We start from the raw sequence: 18,160 nt of genomic DNA, 5'->3' as shown, positions 1-18,160 counted from the left end.
ATCCTTGAGAACGGTACTTCTGAAGTTCTGGCTCTATTGAGTTTCTTTATTGATTTTATTTTCTTCTGTTTCCAGCTGCAACGGAGGAAGTGGTGACTGCAGACTCGGTCGACTCGGCGATTCAGCAGGTCGTAGGCAGTGGAGGTCAGAGGGTTATCACCATAGTGACGGATGGTGGGGTGCAGCTGGGTAACCTTCCAGCAGGCATTAACACTGGCCAGCCATTCATTGTGACCATGCAGGATGGACAGCAAGGTAGGCGAGGAATCATTCATATAGCAGCCAGAATTGGGTTTCATGGGTTCCCGTAAATTCTGAAATAAGCTTGTTAGCCTCTCATCCACTCTTTCTCCGTTCATTTTCCTGGCCCATTTCTCTCCCCAGCATCTGAAGGGCCTACTGTTGGAAGATATCAGCTTCTCATACGTGCCCTTTCTGGCAGTGGTCTTTAGATCACAAAAAAGTTGTTAGATCCAGATTTTATTTTCTCCATGCTCTTCCCTGTAGGAGTTAGGGGGTAACTAATGCCCCACTCAGTGCAGATTGACAGTCACCAGAACTGTTACAATGCAGAAGATGGCTAATCGGTCCAGTACCACTTACTGAATAAGAACTCATCTAATGTCATTCTCTGCCTTCTCCCAGTAACCTTGCATATTTTTTCCTTTTCAAATAACCATCCACTATTTTCTTGGAAGCCTCTGCCCCCACCAGATTCTCAGACAGTGCATTTGGAACCCAAAACACTGGCTGCATGCAAAAAGAACTTTTTCATTATCACTGTTCTTTATGAAGCCTAATGCATCTTCTCATTCTTTATCCTTTTGAGGATTAAAACTTAAAATATTTCCTGGTCTGCAGAGCATTGGTGTCACAACATGTCTTCATTCTGCTGAGCTATTGGAAAAATAAAACTTTCCTGTCGTGTGACTGCACAGAGTCAAACACACAAATTATATTCACTGCCTCACCCAGTCCTATGTGTCATCAGGAAAGCTGATGGCTGACTGGCTGACCTGTTTCCAAACCAAGCTACCTTTGCATATTCACCTGGTGTCTGTGTTTACATTCGGGGAAAATCACTCTTGTACAATTGCAGTCCTGTTCTGCAGTGTCCCTTTTGGTTAGCACACTATGCGTTGCAGCCATAATGTCCAAAGTAAGAAATAAATCTTGGTTTTCCTTGAGTTAGGACATCTATTATAGGGTAGTCCTGAATGACCCATCTGATCAGCCTTGCTGGAAAATACAAGTCCAGTGCAGGAAGTGGTTTAACCTCAGCTGACCCTTTGTAAGTTTGCAGATGACATAAAGATTGGCAGAGTTGAGGGTTGTGAGAAGGATTGTCAGAGGATACAGCAGGATATAGATAGAGGCATGGGCAGGAAGTTGGCAGATGGAGTTTAATCCAGGCTAATGTGAGGTGATACATTTTGGAAGGTCAAGTACATGTGGAAATTAAACAGTAAATGGCAAAACCTTTGATATGCAGAGGGTTCCGGATGTGCAGGTCCACAGCTCACTGAAGGTGGCACCTTAGGTAGATAAGGCATGAAAAAGCCTATGGCATGTTAGGCCTTCATTGGAAGAGGCATTGAGTTTTAGGATAGGCAAATTATGCTGCAACTTTATAGAACTTTAGTTAGGCCATACTTGGTCTGGTCACCACACTGCCAGAAGGGTGTGGATGCTTTGAGAGGGTACAGAAAAGACTTACCAGAATGTTGCTTGGTATGGGGGATTTTAGCCTTGAAGGAAGGTTAGATAGACTGGGTTTATTTTCACTGGAACACAGGAGGTTGAGGGGTGAACTGATTGTGAATGGTTGAATTGAGTGGAAAGTATGAGGCTCTTCCCCCAGGGTGGAAGGTTCAGTTACGAGGGGCTCAAGTTCAAGGTGCGGACGGGGAGTTTAAAAGAGATGTGCCAGTCGAGTTTTTCATGCAAAGAGTGGGGAGTGCCTGTAACGTGCTGCCAAAAGTGGTGGTGGAAGCAGACACAATAGCAGCATTTCACCAGGGCGAATGCATGAATAGAAAGGGAAGAGAGGGATACAGATCCTATAAGTGAAGACAGTTTTAGTATGGAAGGGCAACATGTGTTAGTGCAGACTTGGAGGGCCTGTCCTTTGCTATTTTGGTCAGAGTGGTGTTGGAAAAGCACAGCGGGTCAGGCAGCATCTGAGGGACAGGAAAATCAACATTTCAGGCAAAAGCCCTTAATTTACCTGAAACATTGATTTTCCTGCTCCTCAGATACTGCCTGACCTGCTGTGCTTTTCCAGCACCACTCTGATCTAAACTCTGGTTTCCAGCATCTGCAGTCCTCACTTTTGCCCCTTTGCTATTTTGTTCTTTGTTCTCAGCTGTGATGCCTTTTTAATCAAATAGTATGCATGGTAATCTGTCAGAGCTCACTTAGAAAAGATTAGTTTTATTTGTTTTAGAAACATAGTATTGTTGTTCCTGTCTAGAAGGACAGAACTGATAAGCCAAAAGGTTTATATTAAGCTTGTGCTGTTGCTTGGTTTGAGCATGCTTGTACAGGTCTGGTCTCCTTAGAATGAATACATAACAACAAGAAGTTAAAGGCCTTGAACAAAATGCAAATTGAATTAATGGTAATCTGTCAGAGCTCACTTAGGAAAGATAAACATTAGGGTGAGGTGCTGGAGCTACCTTGCGTTTTCACCCCGGGGTCAATTTTCAGGAGAGGTGAAAGAAAGCTGTGTGGCAAGTATCATCAGTGACCTGTTTGAGAGGAGCGGATGGGGTGGAATGATGATTAATTACAGTGTGCTGCTTGCCAGCACAATATTTCTTACTGGAGTCCTGTTCCTGCTTTTCAGTTTTGACCCTCCCAACCACCCATGTTGAGGAAGAGACAGTCATCACTGAAGAAATGCCAGCAAAGAAAGAGTGTCTGGAAGAAGTCCTTAATCACTCAGAATCAATAGAGAAGGTAAAGTGAAGCATACAACATTGTTTTATTTAGTTTCAAAATCGTGCTTTGACCTTCTCAAGAGCTACTGAAAATTAATATTCCCACACAACTGACCAGAGTTAGTGTTGTTGAACCTGTGAAGTAACCTAAAATGGCAATTTTGCTTCCTAAAAGTAGTAATGCAGTTTATTAAGGTTTATTAATTTTTTTTTAGAATCAAAGTATTGTTGTTTCTGTGTAGAAGGACAGAACTGATAAGTCAAAAGGTTTATATTAAGCTTGTACTGTTGCTTGGTTTGAGCATGCTTGTACAGGTCTGGTCTCCTTAGAATGAATACATAACAAGATGCTAAAGGCCTTGAGCAAAATGCACATTGAATTAATGGGAGGATAGCAGCAATGCAATGTTTTACCAGGTGTCAAAAGATTGCACTAGCTGGGCTTCCTGTCTCTAGAAACGTGAAGGTTGACCTAATAATTGAGTTCATTTGATTCTTTGCTGGGAAAGGAGAGTTGCCCAATGATGAGAGCCTGAGTAAATCAGGTCAATATTCTCTGGTGTTTAGAAGAGTTAGAGTTGATCTCATTGAGGCAGACAAAATTCTGAAGGGTTTGACAGGTCATAGAATCATACAGATGTGCAGCACAGAAACAGATCCTTCAGTCCAACTCATCCACGCCGACCAGAATAAATCTAATCCCATTTGCCAACATTTGGCCCATATCCCTTTAAACCCTTCCTATTCATGTCCCCATCCAGATACCTGTCAAGTGTTGTCATTGTACCATCCTCCACCAGTTCTTCTTGCAACTCATTCCATACAAGCACTACCTTCTGCATGAAAAAGTTACCTCTCGGGTCCTTTTTGAATCTTTACCCTCTCATCTTAAACCTATGCTGTCTAGTTTTGGGCTCCCTTACCTTGGGGAAAAGATCTTGTCTATTTACCCTATCCATACCCCTCCTGATTTTATAAACCTCGAAGGTCACCCCATAGTCTCTAACACTCCAATGAAAAAAACCCCAACCCATAGGTCAAACCCTCCAAACCTGGCAACATCCTTGTCAACCTTTTCTGAACCCTTTCAACTTTCACAATATCCTTCCTATAGCAGGGAGACTAAAATTACGCGTGGTATTCCAAAAGTGGCCTAACCAATGTCCTGCAACATGACCTCCCAACTCCTATTCACGCACTGACCAATAAAGGCAGGATCCCAAATGCTGCCTTCACTGTGCTGTCTACCTGGCACGACTCCTTCAAGGAAGTCTGGTAACTCAATCCCACACTTGGGTATTGCAGTGCTCCACGTGATGCTATAATACAGCAGGACATTTACACCGTGCACCTACAGAGGTCATAGATATATAGAGTCATACAGCACAGAAAGAGACCCTTCAGTCCAACTCATTCATTCATTTGTTTTCCAAATTTTCCAAACTAACAAATCCTATTTGCCTGCGTTTGGCCTATATCCTTCTCAACCTTTTCCAATTCATTTACTTCTCCAAATGTCTTTTGAATGTTGAAATTGTACCTGCACTGATTGCTTCTGGCAGTTTTAGATTAGATTATTTACAGTGTGGAAACAGGCCCTTCGGCCCAACAAGACCACACCAACCCGCTGAAGCGCAACCCACCTATACCCCTACCTTTACCCCTTCATCATTCCATGTGTGAACCACCCTCTGTGAAAATGTTGTCCCCCAGGTTCTTTTTAAAACTTTGTTCTCTTACTCCTTCACCTTGAAAGTATGCCCTGTAGTATAGCAACTTAACACCCACCCTTGTTTCAGGGAGTTCCATAGCTGCTTTGTGCCATTGTCTGTGTTTCAAACAAGCTTCTCAATCCACCTTCACCTTATTTTATCATAACCTCCTATTTCTTCTTCTCATGAATTTATCCAGTTTCCTCTTAAATACATCTTTGCTGTTGGTTTCAACCAACCATGCCCTGTGGGAGTGTGTTCCACAGTCTTCCCACTTTCAGGCTTAAGTCCTTTCTTCTGAATAGTTAAATGAATGCATCAATGAATGTCTAATATCAATGGCTATCTCGGTCTGGTCTCACCCGTAATTGGAGATATCTTCTCTACATTTACCATACCAAACTCTCTTATGTAAGAACAGAAAAAATAGGAGCGGGAATATTTGGCCTGCCAAGCCTGCTCCACCATTCAGTACAACACCGCTGATCTTGTATTTGACCTCCGCACTCCCAACTGGCCTGCATGTTCCTCGATTCCCTGAGACAAGATAAATCTCGCCCAGCCTTAAATATATTCTACTCTGAAGCATCCGTAACATTCTAGGTGAGAGAATTTCAAATGTTCTACAGCCCTTTCGGAGAAGAATTCCTGATCTCAGTCCTGAATGATCAGTTCCTCATCCTGAGACTGTGCCCGATGTCCTGGATTCTCCAACCATATTTGTTTGATGCCTACAGCCACCTTGAGCTGGATATGTAATTGCTACATACACTCCTTAGTGTTTGCAGATCCGCGCTGTCACAAAGGTGACCCTAAATTTTTCTTTTTCCCTCGTGAACCTGTCCATTCTCACGATACAGTCATAGAGTTGAACAGCATGGAAACAGACCTTTCTGTCCAACCCCTCCATGCCGACCAGATATCCCAACCCAATTTAGTCCCACCTGCCAGCACCTGGCCCATATCCATCCAAACCCTTCCTATTCATATACCCATTCAAATGCCTCTTAAATGCTGTAATTGTACCAGCCTCCACCACTTCCTCTGGCAGCTCATTCCATACACGTACCACCCTCTGCGTGAAAAAGTTGCACCGTAGGTTTCTTCTTTATCTTTCCCCTCACACCCAAAACTTATGCCCTCTAGTTCTGGAGTCCCTGACCCCAGGGAAAAGACTTTGCCTATTTACCCTACCCATGCCCCTCATAATTTTGTAAATCTCTATAAAGGTCACCCCTCACCTTCCGACGCTGCAGGGAAAATAGCCCCAACCTGTTCAGCCTCTCCCTATAGCTTAAATCCTCCAACCCTGGCAACAGCCTTGTAAATGGCCAATGGGCTGAGAAGTGGCAGATGGAGTTTAATTCAGATAAATGTGAGGTGCTGCATTTTGGGAAAGCAAATCTTAGCAGGACATATACACTTAATGTTAAGGTCCTAGGGAATGTTGCTGAAGAAAGAGACCTTGGAGTGCAGGTTCATAGCTCTTTGAAAGTGGAGTAGCAGGTAGATAGGATAGTGAAGAAGGCGTTTGGTATGCTTTCCTTTATTGGTCAGGAGTATGATAAAGTTACAGGATGGGAGCATCCTCAATTTCTGTTATCCATGGGAATTCCATGTGTCTATCCCCGGCAATGACAAGGATTTGGTCTATGTTGTAGGGAAAATAGGTTGTTCTGAAAAATAATGCTGGGTGGCACGGTGGCACACTGGTTAGCACTGCTGCCTCACAGCGCCAGAGACGCGGGTTCAATTCCTGCCTCAGGCGACTGTGTGGAGTTTGCACAATCATTCTCCCCGTGTCTGCACTGGTTTCCTCCAGGTGCTCCGGTTTCCTCCCACAGTCCATAAATGTGCAGGTTAGGTGAATTGGCTATGCTAAAATTGCCCGTGCAGGGGTAAATGTAGGGGAATGGGTCTGGGTGGGTGTGCTTCGGTAGGTCAGTGTGGACTTGTTGGGCCGAAGGGCCTGTTTCCATACTGTAAGTAATACTCTAAGCAGATTGCTTTCACAAATACTCTGATCAAAATGAGTAACAGTTGGATTCTCCTATGACAGAAAAAATGCAGTTGGAAAGGGCATTTGACCCACAGTTTTGAAGTTTAATTTTCATTTATGGAAAAGGGAGGTACTGTTTGTCAAACAGTTATGAAATTACTCTTTTTTAATAGATATTTTTATTGAAAATTTAACATGTTTTTACAAGTTTAAAAAAGAAAACTAAAAAGGCCATGTTTAAACATTGACATACAGTTAAATCTTAAATAAATGATAACCAAAATCTATCAAACAAGAAAACAAGAAATACCAAGAGAAAAAAAAAGACAAAACTCAACTAACTACTCATCTAACTTACAGCTATCCAGAGTGTATCATTAAAATTCTTACATTATTCAAGAGGAAAAAAAACCCAATGGATAACACATAAATTGAGCAATGATAAACATGCTTGGAACGTGTTAACATCAGATCACAACAAAACCCAAATTTATCCAAAACATCCCGAGCATGGAGCATATAAAATTCACAAAAATAAAAGCTCTTTAGTACATTCAGATCAATATAATAAAAAAAATTATTTCAAAATAGTAAAAAAAATTATAAAACATACTTAAATGGAGATCTTCCCCCTTATTCCCAGGGGACATCACTTCCTTTCCAAAAACCCATTATAACCTCTCCCAACCAGTGCCCTACCCTTGACCCAGGCACCCCACGATAGGATAAAGAAAATTCAAGTATACTACTGAACTAAAACTAACAGTGAGTATCCTATTCCACCACCCCCCCCCCCCCCCAACACCAGCACCTGGATATATTTGGTAATGATAATACCATATATGAATGTATATGACTATAAAATTATAGTCTCAGTAAATAATAATTAAATATATTAATACAAAATAACAGGGGAAAACAACCCCTCTCCTAAGGACAAAGATAAAATAAGATAAGGTAGCCACCTTCCCCTCCCCATCTACATTAACTAGACCCCTTGGCCTATATAGCTAAGTAAAGGATGAATAAATAAACCCTTCTTCCCACCCCCTCAGAGATAATATTAAACAGTAAAGTAATGAAAGGAAAGAAAAGGGGTAAACCGGGGTGGGGATATGGCAAAACAACACCAATTAACTCTTATAATTTGTCCGAGAGAGTCCAATGTTTCTTGGCCTTCTCCAGTGATCCGAAGTTATACACGGATCCTTCATGGCTGAAGCGTAGTATAGCTGGGTAGCGCAAGGAGTATTGAATGTTTAAATCCCTTAAACGCTTCTTTGCTTCATCAAATGCCTTCCTCTTTTGGACCAAAGCTGAGGAAAAGTCCTGAAATAACATAATCTTGGATCCTTTATAAGTCATGGCTTGGGGATCTTTCCCTAGATTTCTGGAGGCTTCCAAGAGCATCTGCTTCACCCTATAGCTCTGCAGCCACAACAGGACTGTGCAGGAGCACTGGTTCGAGCCGGGCCCGCGTATTGCAACCCGGCAGGCCCATTCCACCCTTACCTGGCCTGATCCAAACTCCAGGTTCAATAACTGCGGAAGTCACTGTTCAAGGAACCTTGTAAGGTGGCCTCCTTCTTCCCGCTCAGGAAGGCCCAGCAAACAAGTATTTTTTTGACGACCTCAAGATTCTGCAATGGCCTTAGAGGTCGCGGCCTTTAGCTCCACCCCTCCGACTCGGCATTCAATTTCTTCGATGTCTCGGCCGCGCTACAAAAGCGCGGCCGAGAATGAATTCCATCGACTTCAGGACTCTTCAATGAAAGCATCGAGTTTGGAGACTCTTTCCGCAGGGCTCGCCACCGTAGGTAAGTCCCCCGGGGTGGCTGCGGACGCCTCTGGGGAGGGGCTCCTTCCTGCTGAGAACTGCGGGCTCCTTTCCCCCTAGTCATTTTTACAGGAGACTGAATTGTTTAAATTTAGTATTAAACCACTAATTACATTAAATAAAAACTATTTTTAATTGATTGGGTGAGTGTGGTGGAGGAGGGTGACCCACTTTGCCTAGGTATTGGGAGGAGCACTATAGACTCAGACTTGCTGAGTCGCCGCCATCTTGGATCTCCCGAAATTACTCTTTTTTAAGAAGCTCTGCGGGTGTTGACATTAAAAGCAGCAGGTGCAGGTCAGGAAAGCATGTATGGATAAAGGGAAGATGAAACCAAGTCTTATTGCTTCACTCCTAAAATCCCATTGGCATGTCCCAGTCTCGCTGTCGCTTTATTGCTTGCTCTCTTGCTCTCTAAGAAAATAACTTGGGGGAATCATTCACTTACATCTTTTTCAAGGCCACCAGTTATCCCCCATCCATAATTGCCCTTGAGAAGGCAGTGGTGAGCTGCCTTGAATTGCTCCAGTCCATATATTGTCAGTGTCTCATTTTCTCTCTTCCCACCCCCCCCAAAAAAAAAATGGTGCAGGGTTTTTTCTTTATTAAGTCACAGGATGAGGGTGTCACTGTCCAAGCAGCACTTATTGCCCATCCCTAATTGCCCAGAGGGCACTTAAGGGCAACCACATTGACTGTGGGCCTGCGGACTCATATAGGCCAGACCAGGTTAGGATGGCAGTTTCCTTCCCTAAAGGATATTAGTGAACCAGAACGACTTTCTGACAGTCGGCAATGGATTCATGGTCATTATTAGATTCTTAGTTCCAGATGTTTTGTTGAATTCCATTTCCATCATCTGTCACAGTGGGATTTGAACCTGGGTCCCAGAATGTTATCTGGATCTCTTGATTATTACCACTATGCCATTGCCTCCCCTCCCCTGTGTTAGGGAAGGAGTTCCAGGATTTTAACCCAGCCACAGCAAAGAAACGGCTAGTTTATAGTTCCAAGTCAAGATAATGTGTGGCTCAGAGGGGAACTTGCAGTAATTGACCTTGCAGGCGAGAGGGGGCACAGGTTTGGAAGGTGCTGACCAAGCAGCCTTGCTGAGTTACTGCAGTACATCTTGGAGATGGTGCAAATTGCTGCCACTGTGCTTCAGTGGTTGAGGGATTGAATGTCACCACTACTATTGATGGTCTCTTGTTTCAGGACACGAATGACTGCTTGGAGAGGGAACTACTTCAAAAGCAGCTCCACGAAGCAAACCGGAAAGCTCAGGAGTACCGGCAGCAGCTGATGAAGAAGGAACAGGAAGCAGAGGAGTACCGCATGAGACTGGAGGCTATTGCAAGACTCCACACCACAGCTGAGGAGATCACTGTTGTAGAGGAGGTCACAGATGATGGCACTGGCACGGTGATCACCATGGCAGCAGAGCTGGAAGGTCCTGAGACCACGGTGGAAACAATGGAACAGCCTACTGACATGGCGACAGAAACAGTGACTTCATAAAATCTCCCTCTCAGCGCCCCCACCTCCCCATCCCCACAACACCAACCTTCAAAACCTTCTCCCTGTTGCATTTTGTTTGTCAAATTTGACGCGCCTATGTTCGCGCGCACAAGTCAAGTACAGCTCGGGGACAAGCTGTTGGTCACTGCCACACACAGACGATCACTTTATGATTGCACAAGAACTCCTCTTGGAACCCGACACCAGGAAACCTTTGAACGCTAGCAGGTACAATTTTTTTCCCCTGGATTTTCAGAAAATGGGGAGCGATGGGAGGATGTTGGGTGTTGCTAAGTGCGTTGTTAGAATCCAGATACTCCAATTCACGTCCAAGCAGGAGAATATCCAGCAGCTTGAACTCCATTGGGGTTATGGTTTTGACTGCAGGGGTTTGGTGGGAAGTGAAAAGAGGGAAGGATGGAAATTACACGGCTTCAACGTCAACGTTGTTTTGTTTCTGCTGCAAAAGCACCGAGAGGCAAGGCTGGCGAAATGACGCTGGCCCCTGCAACTAATACATCCACACACCTGGGCACCAAGACCTCTCAGTGTATGTCTTCTCTGGGCCATCGATGTTATGTCTGCATTTTAATAATTTCCGAAAAAAATATGTAGTAGAGTCCTTTTGCCTTGAATACGGAGAAAGAAACAAACAGCGCAAAATCTTCCTATGGGTAATTTTAAATTATTTTGAACTGTGAGAATTTCCCACACTGCAATATGCAATCAGTTACTCATCTGGTAAAGAGAATATTTTAAGTTTGTGAGCAGCGTGGGGGCAAAGAGAGTCCACTAATAGAGACTTTTTTAAAAATAGTTTGGTAATATTATTTGGTATTTTTATGTACCAGTTCCTTTGTCTGTATTCCCGCAGAGGTATCTTTCTGACAGGTGTAATTTTCTCCTCTGAACTTCTGCCAGTAGGTAGACAGGGAGTTTGCTGTTTGCTGCTGACCTTCAGAGTCTGTGAAGATTTGCATTCATTTAGCACCTTCTCACATTGCTCAGAAATGCCACAAAGCATTTCACCTGCAGCGAACTGCTCTGAAGTGCAGTAATTTGTTATGGAGGCAACGTTCAAAGATAAAGGTGCTGACCTTTAGTTGTCAGCATTTCAGGGGTTTTCGACCATTTTGGATGTTTCATTTCAGAAGAGACTGAGACAAAGTCCAAGATTGAAATGTCACCTCTTCAGCCCGTTTTCCCCATTCTGCTTTCAGTGTTCCAGTTTAATTTGACGCTTCAGAAGGTTCTATTTTGGCTGTGGATGGTTCCATCACATGGCCTTGGGATTGGCAGAAATGCCCAGGCATCTTGCAAAAGGTTTTCTCTTCCTGTTTAGAACGCCCTTTATTTTACCAGCATCTCCAAGATTTTGCATAATTAATTAGCAAAGATGGTCACAGTAAATGAAACAAGTGCATCATGGTGTTTTTTAACCTCCTGTGATTCTTCCCCCTAGCTGTTGCTGCAGCAAATTTCCAGGAAGGTAATCTTTTTTTTCTCTCCCCGAAGACTCCTGAACAGTTCAAAGGGCCGGTGAACCCTCAATGAGAAAGCGGCTGGTATATCGACCTTGAGCATTTTGTCTTCCTTGATCCCAATTAAAATGAGACCTGTTGGATTTGTACTAGATCCAACAACAGCCACATCACTGTAGAGTCCAAGGATCCGAAACTCCAGGTTCAAAAACCTGGCGTTTAGATCAGTTTTGTCAGTATCCCTTCATATAAATCAAGTTTGCTTTATTGCTGAAGTAGGTCTCCTCTGTGGGCAGACGTTAGACTTTATAAGTAACTTTCCTCTTTACTCTTTTGACACATAGACTTGAAGTTACCTGATAATTTGAAGGTAAATACCAAGTCTGATGTGGGCCTTCAATCCAGTTAGATGCCTGGATGTTGGACAGGGGGAGAATGTGACTTCATTCTGCTGCCCTGTTATTTGGAACTGTATGCCAAAAATTCAAAGCTGGTCCTGCACAGATATGGCCTCTTTGCTCATGAGGCACTTGGATGTGAGTGATGTTTGTGGGATAATTCCCATGGCATAAATGAGTAGCAGAGGGGTAAATCTCCATTTGCTTCCCAGTGTCTCCCTTTAACTGAAGCTGGTCTGTAAAGTGAGATCTGAAGAGCATCAATTGAGTTGAGATTGTCAAACGACATAAGTTGGTGACGAAAAGGTGGTCATTTATGCAGCATTTAATTGTGTCTGAGACATGGCGGAGACACTTCCTATACGATACCTTGCCTACATAACAACTGCACTTCAAACACCTTGTTGCTTTGGTGTCCTTTCATTTAAATTTCAGAAGGTGATCACATTTTTAATAGATTTATTTTCTAATGAACCTTCCTATGGACAGGTTTGCTTTTCTCATTTACAGCTACATTGTGCATTAGCTGTACAGCCAGGGTCTCGCATAATTTTCTCGACCCTTTTTTATATTTAAAGAAGAAATTTGTATTTTTTAAATCATTTTTACTGTTGTCTAAGGTTGTGCCTCATAGTTATTTTGCAACTGAATATTCAGTTTACGCAATTGGTTATATTAAAGCACCGTTTTAAAAAGGTGTTTTCTCTTCGGATGTGTATTTAGGGTCGTCTTGTGATTTAATTTTCAGCCGAGATATGGTAATCTGGTCACATGTGGAAGTTGGAATGTCCTGTTGAAGAGCACAGTGGGTCATTTCAAAACAGCCGTCAGGGTTTTCATAATGGCTGGCCCGCCTGGCATCAGTAAACTCGAATGAAATGGGTGCAGTGTTGTTCAAAATGGCTTTAAGGTCGCTTAAGATGGCTGACTATGCAAGTCACTGGTGAAAGTAAAAACAAATGCCAGCATATTGCTTCATCCTTTCTTCTGCTACTGCTTCAATGTTGTCCCAGTATTTGAATTTACAGATTATAATCTTCATTTGGAGGGGTCACTGACTTCCCCAAACTCCAGGCACGAAGCTGGCCATAACTCTGTATTTGTGTATTTTTTTTCCTCTTTAAGTTGCATCAAACGCTGGACATTTTCTATAAGTTTATCTGCTTGTTGAGCAACTGCCCTTTTGCAAACAGTCTATCTGGGTTATGGTCATCTAATTTTCCCACTCATTCAATTCAAACCGCCTCCTTGCCTGACTGAAATTAAAGAGCAGATGGCTTCTGGCTCAATGTCACATGGACCATTCTGCACTGACTTGTCCCACACTCGCTCGGGGTGGGGGGCACGTGTTACTTGCAGTAAAGTGGGGTTCCTACTTGGTTCCTTATGTAATTATGCTTTCCACTTCTTGACTTTTGGTACTTACCAATCATTGATGTAACATAAGTTATTTAAACATTTTCTGTTACTCTTTTAAACGTGTTGTCTTTGGAAAAATAACAGCATTTTTTGTTTGTCTCATTCCTCCCTTGCCTCCCCAACAAATTGGTCCTAACATTTCTTCACCCAACCTCTGGGAAACCAAAACAAAGACGAGATTGAGTATTAATGGGCTCTGGGAGCTGGCAAGAAATCAATCTGTGTAGAGTTGTGAATAATAGATCAGTGCAATGGGTCTCAGTCTTGCTCTGGACTGGATGCTGGGGAAAGGCAGATAACCCACATTCATGTGACTGCTCTGTGGCTTCACAGAATTTAAGCTATTTACCAGCATGTTGTGTGTCATGGAAATGCAGAGCACTTTGGGTAGGATGAGTTGGAGAGTTTATTCTGAGATAGTGGCAGAGGTGCAGACAGATTTTTGATTTTCTGCAGAGTCAGGGGAAGACAGAAAAGTGAGTTTCGGGGAATGATTGGGTCAGCCTTGATCTTGAATGATGAAGCAGGCTGGAGACGCTGAATGGTTTACTCCTATTTTCTTATGTTGATACGGTATTGAAAGAACTCGACTTTATCCAACCCATTTGTTTGCAGCTGTGTGCTGGTTTAGTGCCAGCACAGTGTGTGTTGGTCCTGGTACAGCTAGTATGTTCTGTGGCAGCTGTGGGCTTTTCTCTTCCTCGCGCCCTCCTTTGCATGCTTTTTCTGTACCAGTTAATTTTGTTTATTCTGTTTTTGCTCTCGATCTCTCTTGATTGAATCCTAACTCTGAGATGGTGATCTTGTCGGTTTTTCTCTCCATTAACTCTGCACGTTGTCTGCCATTTTCTGCAAAGCCACCTGTCTCTTTGTGTTGAAAGGGTCATTTGTATATGAATCCTGGGTCTTTTTTACTAGATACTCTAACTTTAGGAACCAGCTGAGCTAACAATGACTGGAGGGAGGTGCAGTTAAAGAACCTTATGGTGAAAAGCTGAGCAGTGTGGAATTGTGGAACAACAGAGCACAGAGGGAGGCTGTTCAAGAGTAGTACTGTTGATGTGCATGATAGTGTTGCTATTTGGACAGCAGTTAGCTTCTGATGGATACCATTCAGCGCCTTGGGCCTGTTGTCCCATTTAGTTTGAATTATCTTAGCTCCTGGTCCCCTAACCTTTAATGCGGTAGCCCAACAAAAAAAAAACTCAATCAGGATTGGGTGTGCTGCTTTTGCAGCCAGTGATCTATAATCTCTCCATCAAATCAAGAAACTAGGAGCAGACCATTTGGCCCTTCACATTTGCTCCACTACTCCAAGGCAATCATGGTGGATCTCCTGTCTGAATGCTATATTCCCGTTCTTTCTCCATACCTAAAAAAACTATCAACATTTTTGAATGTACAGAGCCAGCCTCCACAGGCTGACCACCCTCTTGAGTGAGTAAATATTTCCTCGTTCTCATGTCTAAATGATTAGCACCTGCAGCAATAACATTGGGGGGAAAGGAGAGATATAGGGACAGGAGTCGGCCATTTGACCCTCTGAGCCTGCTCCACTATTCAGGGTATACATGGCTGATCATCCAACTCAACAGCCTGTTTCTGTATTTCACCCCACATCCTCTTTGATTACTTTAGCCCCAAGTGCTATGTCCTCCTTTAAATCGGTCAGCAGTCACACAACACCAGGTTATAGTCCAACAAGCTTTCAGAACACTGCTCCACTTTACCTGGTGAAGGAGCAGCACTCCAAAAGCTTGTGAATTCGAATAAACCTGATGGACCATAACCTGACGCCGACCTTGTCCACTCCAGTCCAACACCAGCACCCCTACATCGTCTTGAGCTAGAGTCATAGAAATATACAGGATAGACACACACCCTTCGGTCCAACTCGTCCATGCCAATCAAGTATACTAGATTAAACTAGTCCCAGCATTTGGCCCATTTCCCTCTAAACCCTTCCTGTTCATTTATCCATCCATATGCCTTTTAAATGTGGAATTTGTACCAGCCTCCACCACTTCCTCAGGCAGCTCATTTCAGACATGCACCACCCTCTGCATGAAAAAGCTGCCCCTCAGGTCCCTTTTTAAGTTTTTTCCCCCCTCACCTTAAAACTTATGCCCTTTAGTTTTGGACTCTTTCCCACCCCCCAGGGAAAAGACCTTGGTCTACTTACCCTATCTATGCCCCTTGTGATTTTTATATTTTAGAATCACCCCTCAGCCTCTGACGCTGCAGGGGGAATAGCAAAATCATACAATGTTTTGACATTGACAGCTTTCTGTGATAATGAATTCCACAGGCTCACCTCTCTGAGTGAATAAATTTCTCTCCATTTCAGTCCTAAAAGTTGACTTGATCCCTGGTTCTGGACTCCCTTACCATTGGGTACCTCGATCATGCATGTATTCTGTGTAGTCGTGTTAGAATATTGTAGGTTTCAGTGAGCTCCCACCCAACCATTCTTCTGAATTCCAGTAAATAAAATCCTGTGCGGTTGTATTTCGCCTCCTATGTCGGTCCCACCATCCCAGGAATCCCTCTGGTAAAGTTTTGTTGCACACTCTCCATAGGAAGCACGTCATTCCTCAGATAAGGAGACCATATTTTCGACATGGTCTCCCCAAGACCCTGTACAATTGCAACAAGGCATCCCTGTTGCTGTACTCGAATCCTGTTGTAATGAAGGCCACCATACCATTTGCCTCCTTCACTGCCTGCTTCACCTGTATGCTTGCTTTCAGTAGTGTATTTCATTACAAATTCCCCTCTCAATTTATTGTCATTCAGATAATCACTTGTTTCCATTTTTTTTCTAGAATTCCTACTGAGTCGAAACAGGCCATCAAAGTGGAAACCTCCCAGTTATCCTCTTTGTATCTGTTAGCTCACACAGCTTGGCATAATGTGGGACAAAGCCGGTGTACGCCACTATTTTTGTTCTTCCCTTGGAGAATGCCATTGTCGTCGTCAATTTGCTCACTGCCCTGGTTCCAGGTTAGGAGGTGCAACATCCTATAAGAAAGGGAAGGGCTAAGGGTCGGGGTAGGGTTACGTTAGAGAATGGCCAATGAGGGGTTTTGAGGAAATTGAGAGTGAGCTGATAACCGGGGACGATGTGCTGTAGGAGAGCAGAGTGGGAGCGTACCTGACTGACATCTCTAACAATCTAACTGCAATCATGTTTGACACTTGGAAATTTAGTTTTTTAATTGCAGTGGCAGAGGTTGGGTTGAGGAAGAGAGGGGGTTGGGGTGGACCTGCTGTACGGGGAAGCTTCAACGTGTTGCCACCCAGTTCTATTTTCCTTTATTACAGTCTAATCTACTGAACTAGAGTGTCCCGTGTGGGTAGCAGGGAACTTTGAGGTTGTGCAAGAGGGTAGGAACCAGTTTCGCAATGTCACCTGTGTCCCTTGCAGGCTTACAGATGGCTTATACATCCCACTTTTTCTCCATCTGTTGCCACCTAAGTAACATTTTCCCCTTGTTGAAAATCTGAAACGAAAACACAAATCGCTGGAGAAACTCTGGTCTGGCAGCATCTGTGCAGAGAAAGTAGAGTAGAATCCCTACCATATGGGAGCAGGCCATTTGGCTCATTGAGTCCACACCAACGTCCTTCCCAGACCCATCCCACCCCCCCACCCTAACCCCACATTTCCCATGACCTATCTGCCTACACATTCGAGGACGCCGTGGGAACTTTAGCATGGCCAATCCGCCTAACCCGCGCATCTTTGGAATGTGTGAGGAAACCAGAGCACCTGGACAAGGGGAGAATGTGTAAACTGCACATCGGCAGTCAACCGAAGGTAGAATTGAACTCAGGTCCCCTGGCATTTGTGAGACAGCAGCGCTAGCTACTGAGCCACCATGCTGCCAAACGTTCACTGTACTTTCTTTCTCCACAGATGCTGTCAGACCTCCTGAGTTTCTCCAGTGATTTCTGTCTCTGTTAACCTTTTTTCTCACGTCTCATATAGATCAAATGTTTTGTAATTCCCCTGTGCTGAGCAAAAGTGACTGCTGTTTTGTGTTTTAAATTCAAGTAACAGATCAGTGAATTGAAATGTCCTAATCCCAGGGGAGGAAAATGTAAGGAACAAAGCATTCTCTCAGCTGCCTCTTCTTTCTTTTCCTCATATTAACCCCAATCCACCCCAGCAGCCAGTGTTGGCAGCTCAAGTAACAGAATTGTCCTGTGACTGTGTGTCTAGATGAATTGTCTTGAATCATTCATCCTGCTTTACTCAACACTGTTCTTAATTACTGTTACTATTATCACCCCAAAACTTGCAACTTGGCTTTTGTTTATAAATTGGAAAATTTGAGTTTAGTTTTGGTGACCTTTCTTTTGTTCCAAAAACAAGATCATTGGTGACCGGTTTGGGAAATGAATTCCCGTTGCCCTCGGCTATGGGGAAGCCTCAAGTTGTGTCTGGTGCGCCTTTAGTACAATGTACTGTAATTATCTTGTATACAGGATTCCGTTAGAACTAGCTGTGTTCTTTTTAGAACCTGTACAAAGTGATACAGATTGTTAAATAAATCTTGTATATACATTTTTGTACCATTATTAAGGGCAGACCTTTGCTAATAAAATGCAGAAAAAGAATTGCTTTGTTAGACATGCGTGTTTTTCTTAAAATAAAAACCTTCAAGAGTTGGATGTAATCTCGTTGAGCGACGCTTCTGCAAGCGCTTGGCACATAATGGCATCTCTACTTGGGTCAAGAACGAACACTGATCAGGTAACCCTTCTAACCATCTCGGCTGGATGGCATCCTGCTGTAAATGTCTGTGATTTAATTGTGCAAGATTCACTCAAATGTGCAGCCTTCTCACG

The 18,160-nt window shown here is 43.4% G+C and overlaps 1 protein-coding gene across 5 annotated transcripts in view; it reads left to right on the top strand.

Annotated features, from left to right (window-relative positions):
- The window catches only part of LOC132805459 (GA-binding protein subunit beta-1-like), a 57,430-nt gene extending 39,517 nt beyond the window's left edge, over positions 1-17,913 (top strand). For all 5 annotated transcript variants that reach the window (XM_060820543.1, XM_060820544.1, XM_060820546.1 and 2 more), the window contains 3 exons: positions 76-255; positions 2,849-2,961; positions 9,706-17,913. In XM_060820543.1, coding sequence (XP_060676526.1) covers positions 76-255; positions 2,849-2,961; positions 9,706-10,008 — 596 coding nt within the window. In that variant the 3' untranslated portion in view covers positions 10,009-17,913. The remainder of the gene's footprint in view (positions 1-75; positions 256-2,848; positions 2,962-9,705) is intronic.
- The last annotated feature ends 247 nt before the right edge of the window (positions 17,914-18,160 follow it).

The sequence above is a fragment of the Hemiscyllium ocellatum genome, chromosome 50 (assembly GCF_020745735.1).
Source record: "Hemiscyllium ocellatum isolate sHemOce1 chromosome 50, sHemOce1.pat.X.cur, whole genome shotgun sequence".
Classification (NCBI taxonomy): Eukaryota; Metazoa; Chordata; class Chondrichthyes; order Orectolobiformes; family Hemiscylliidae; genus Hemiscyllium; species Hemiscyllium ocellatum.
Note: the sequence above shows the minus strand (reverse complement) of the source record. Positions and strands in the feature narration are given on the sequence as shown.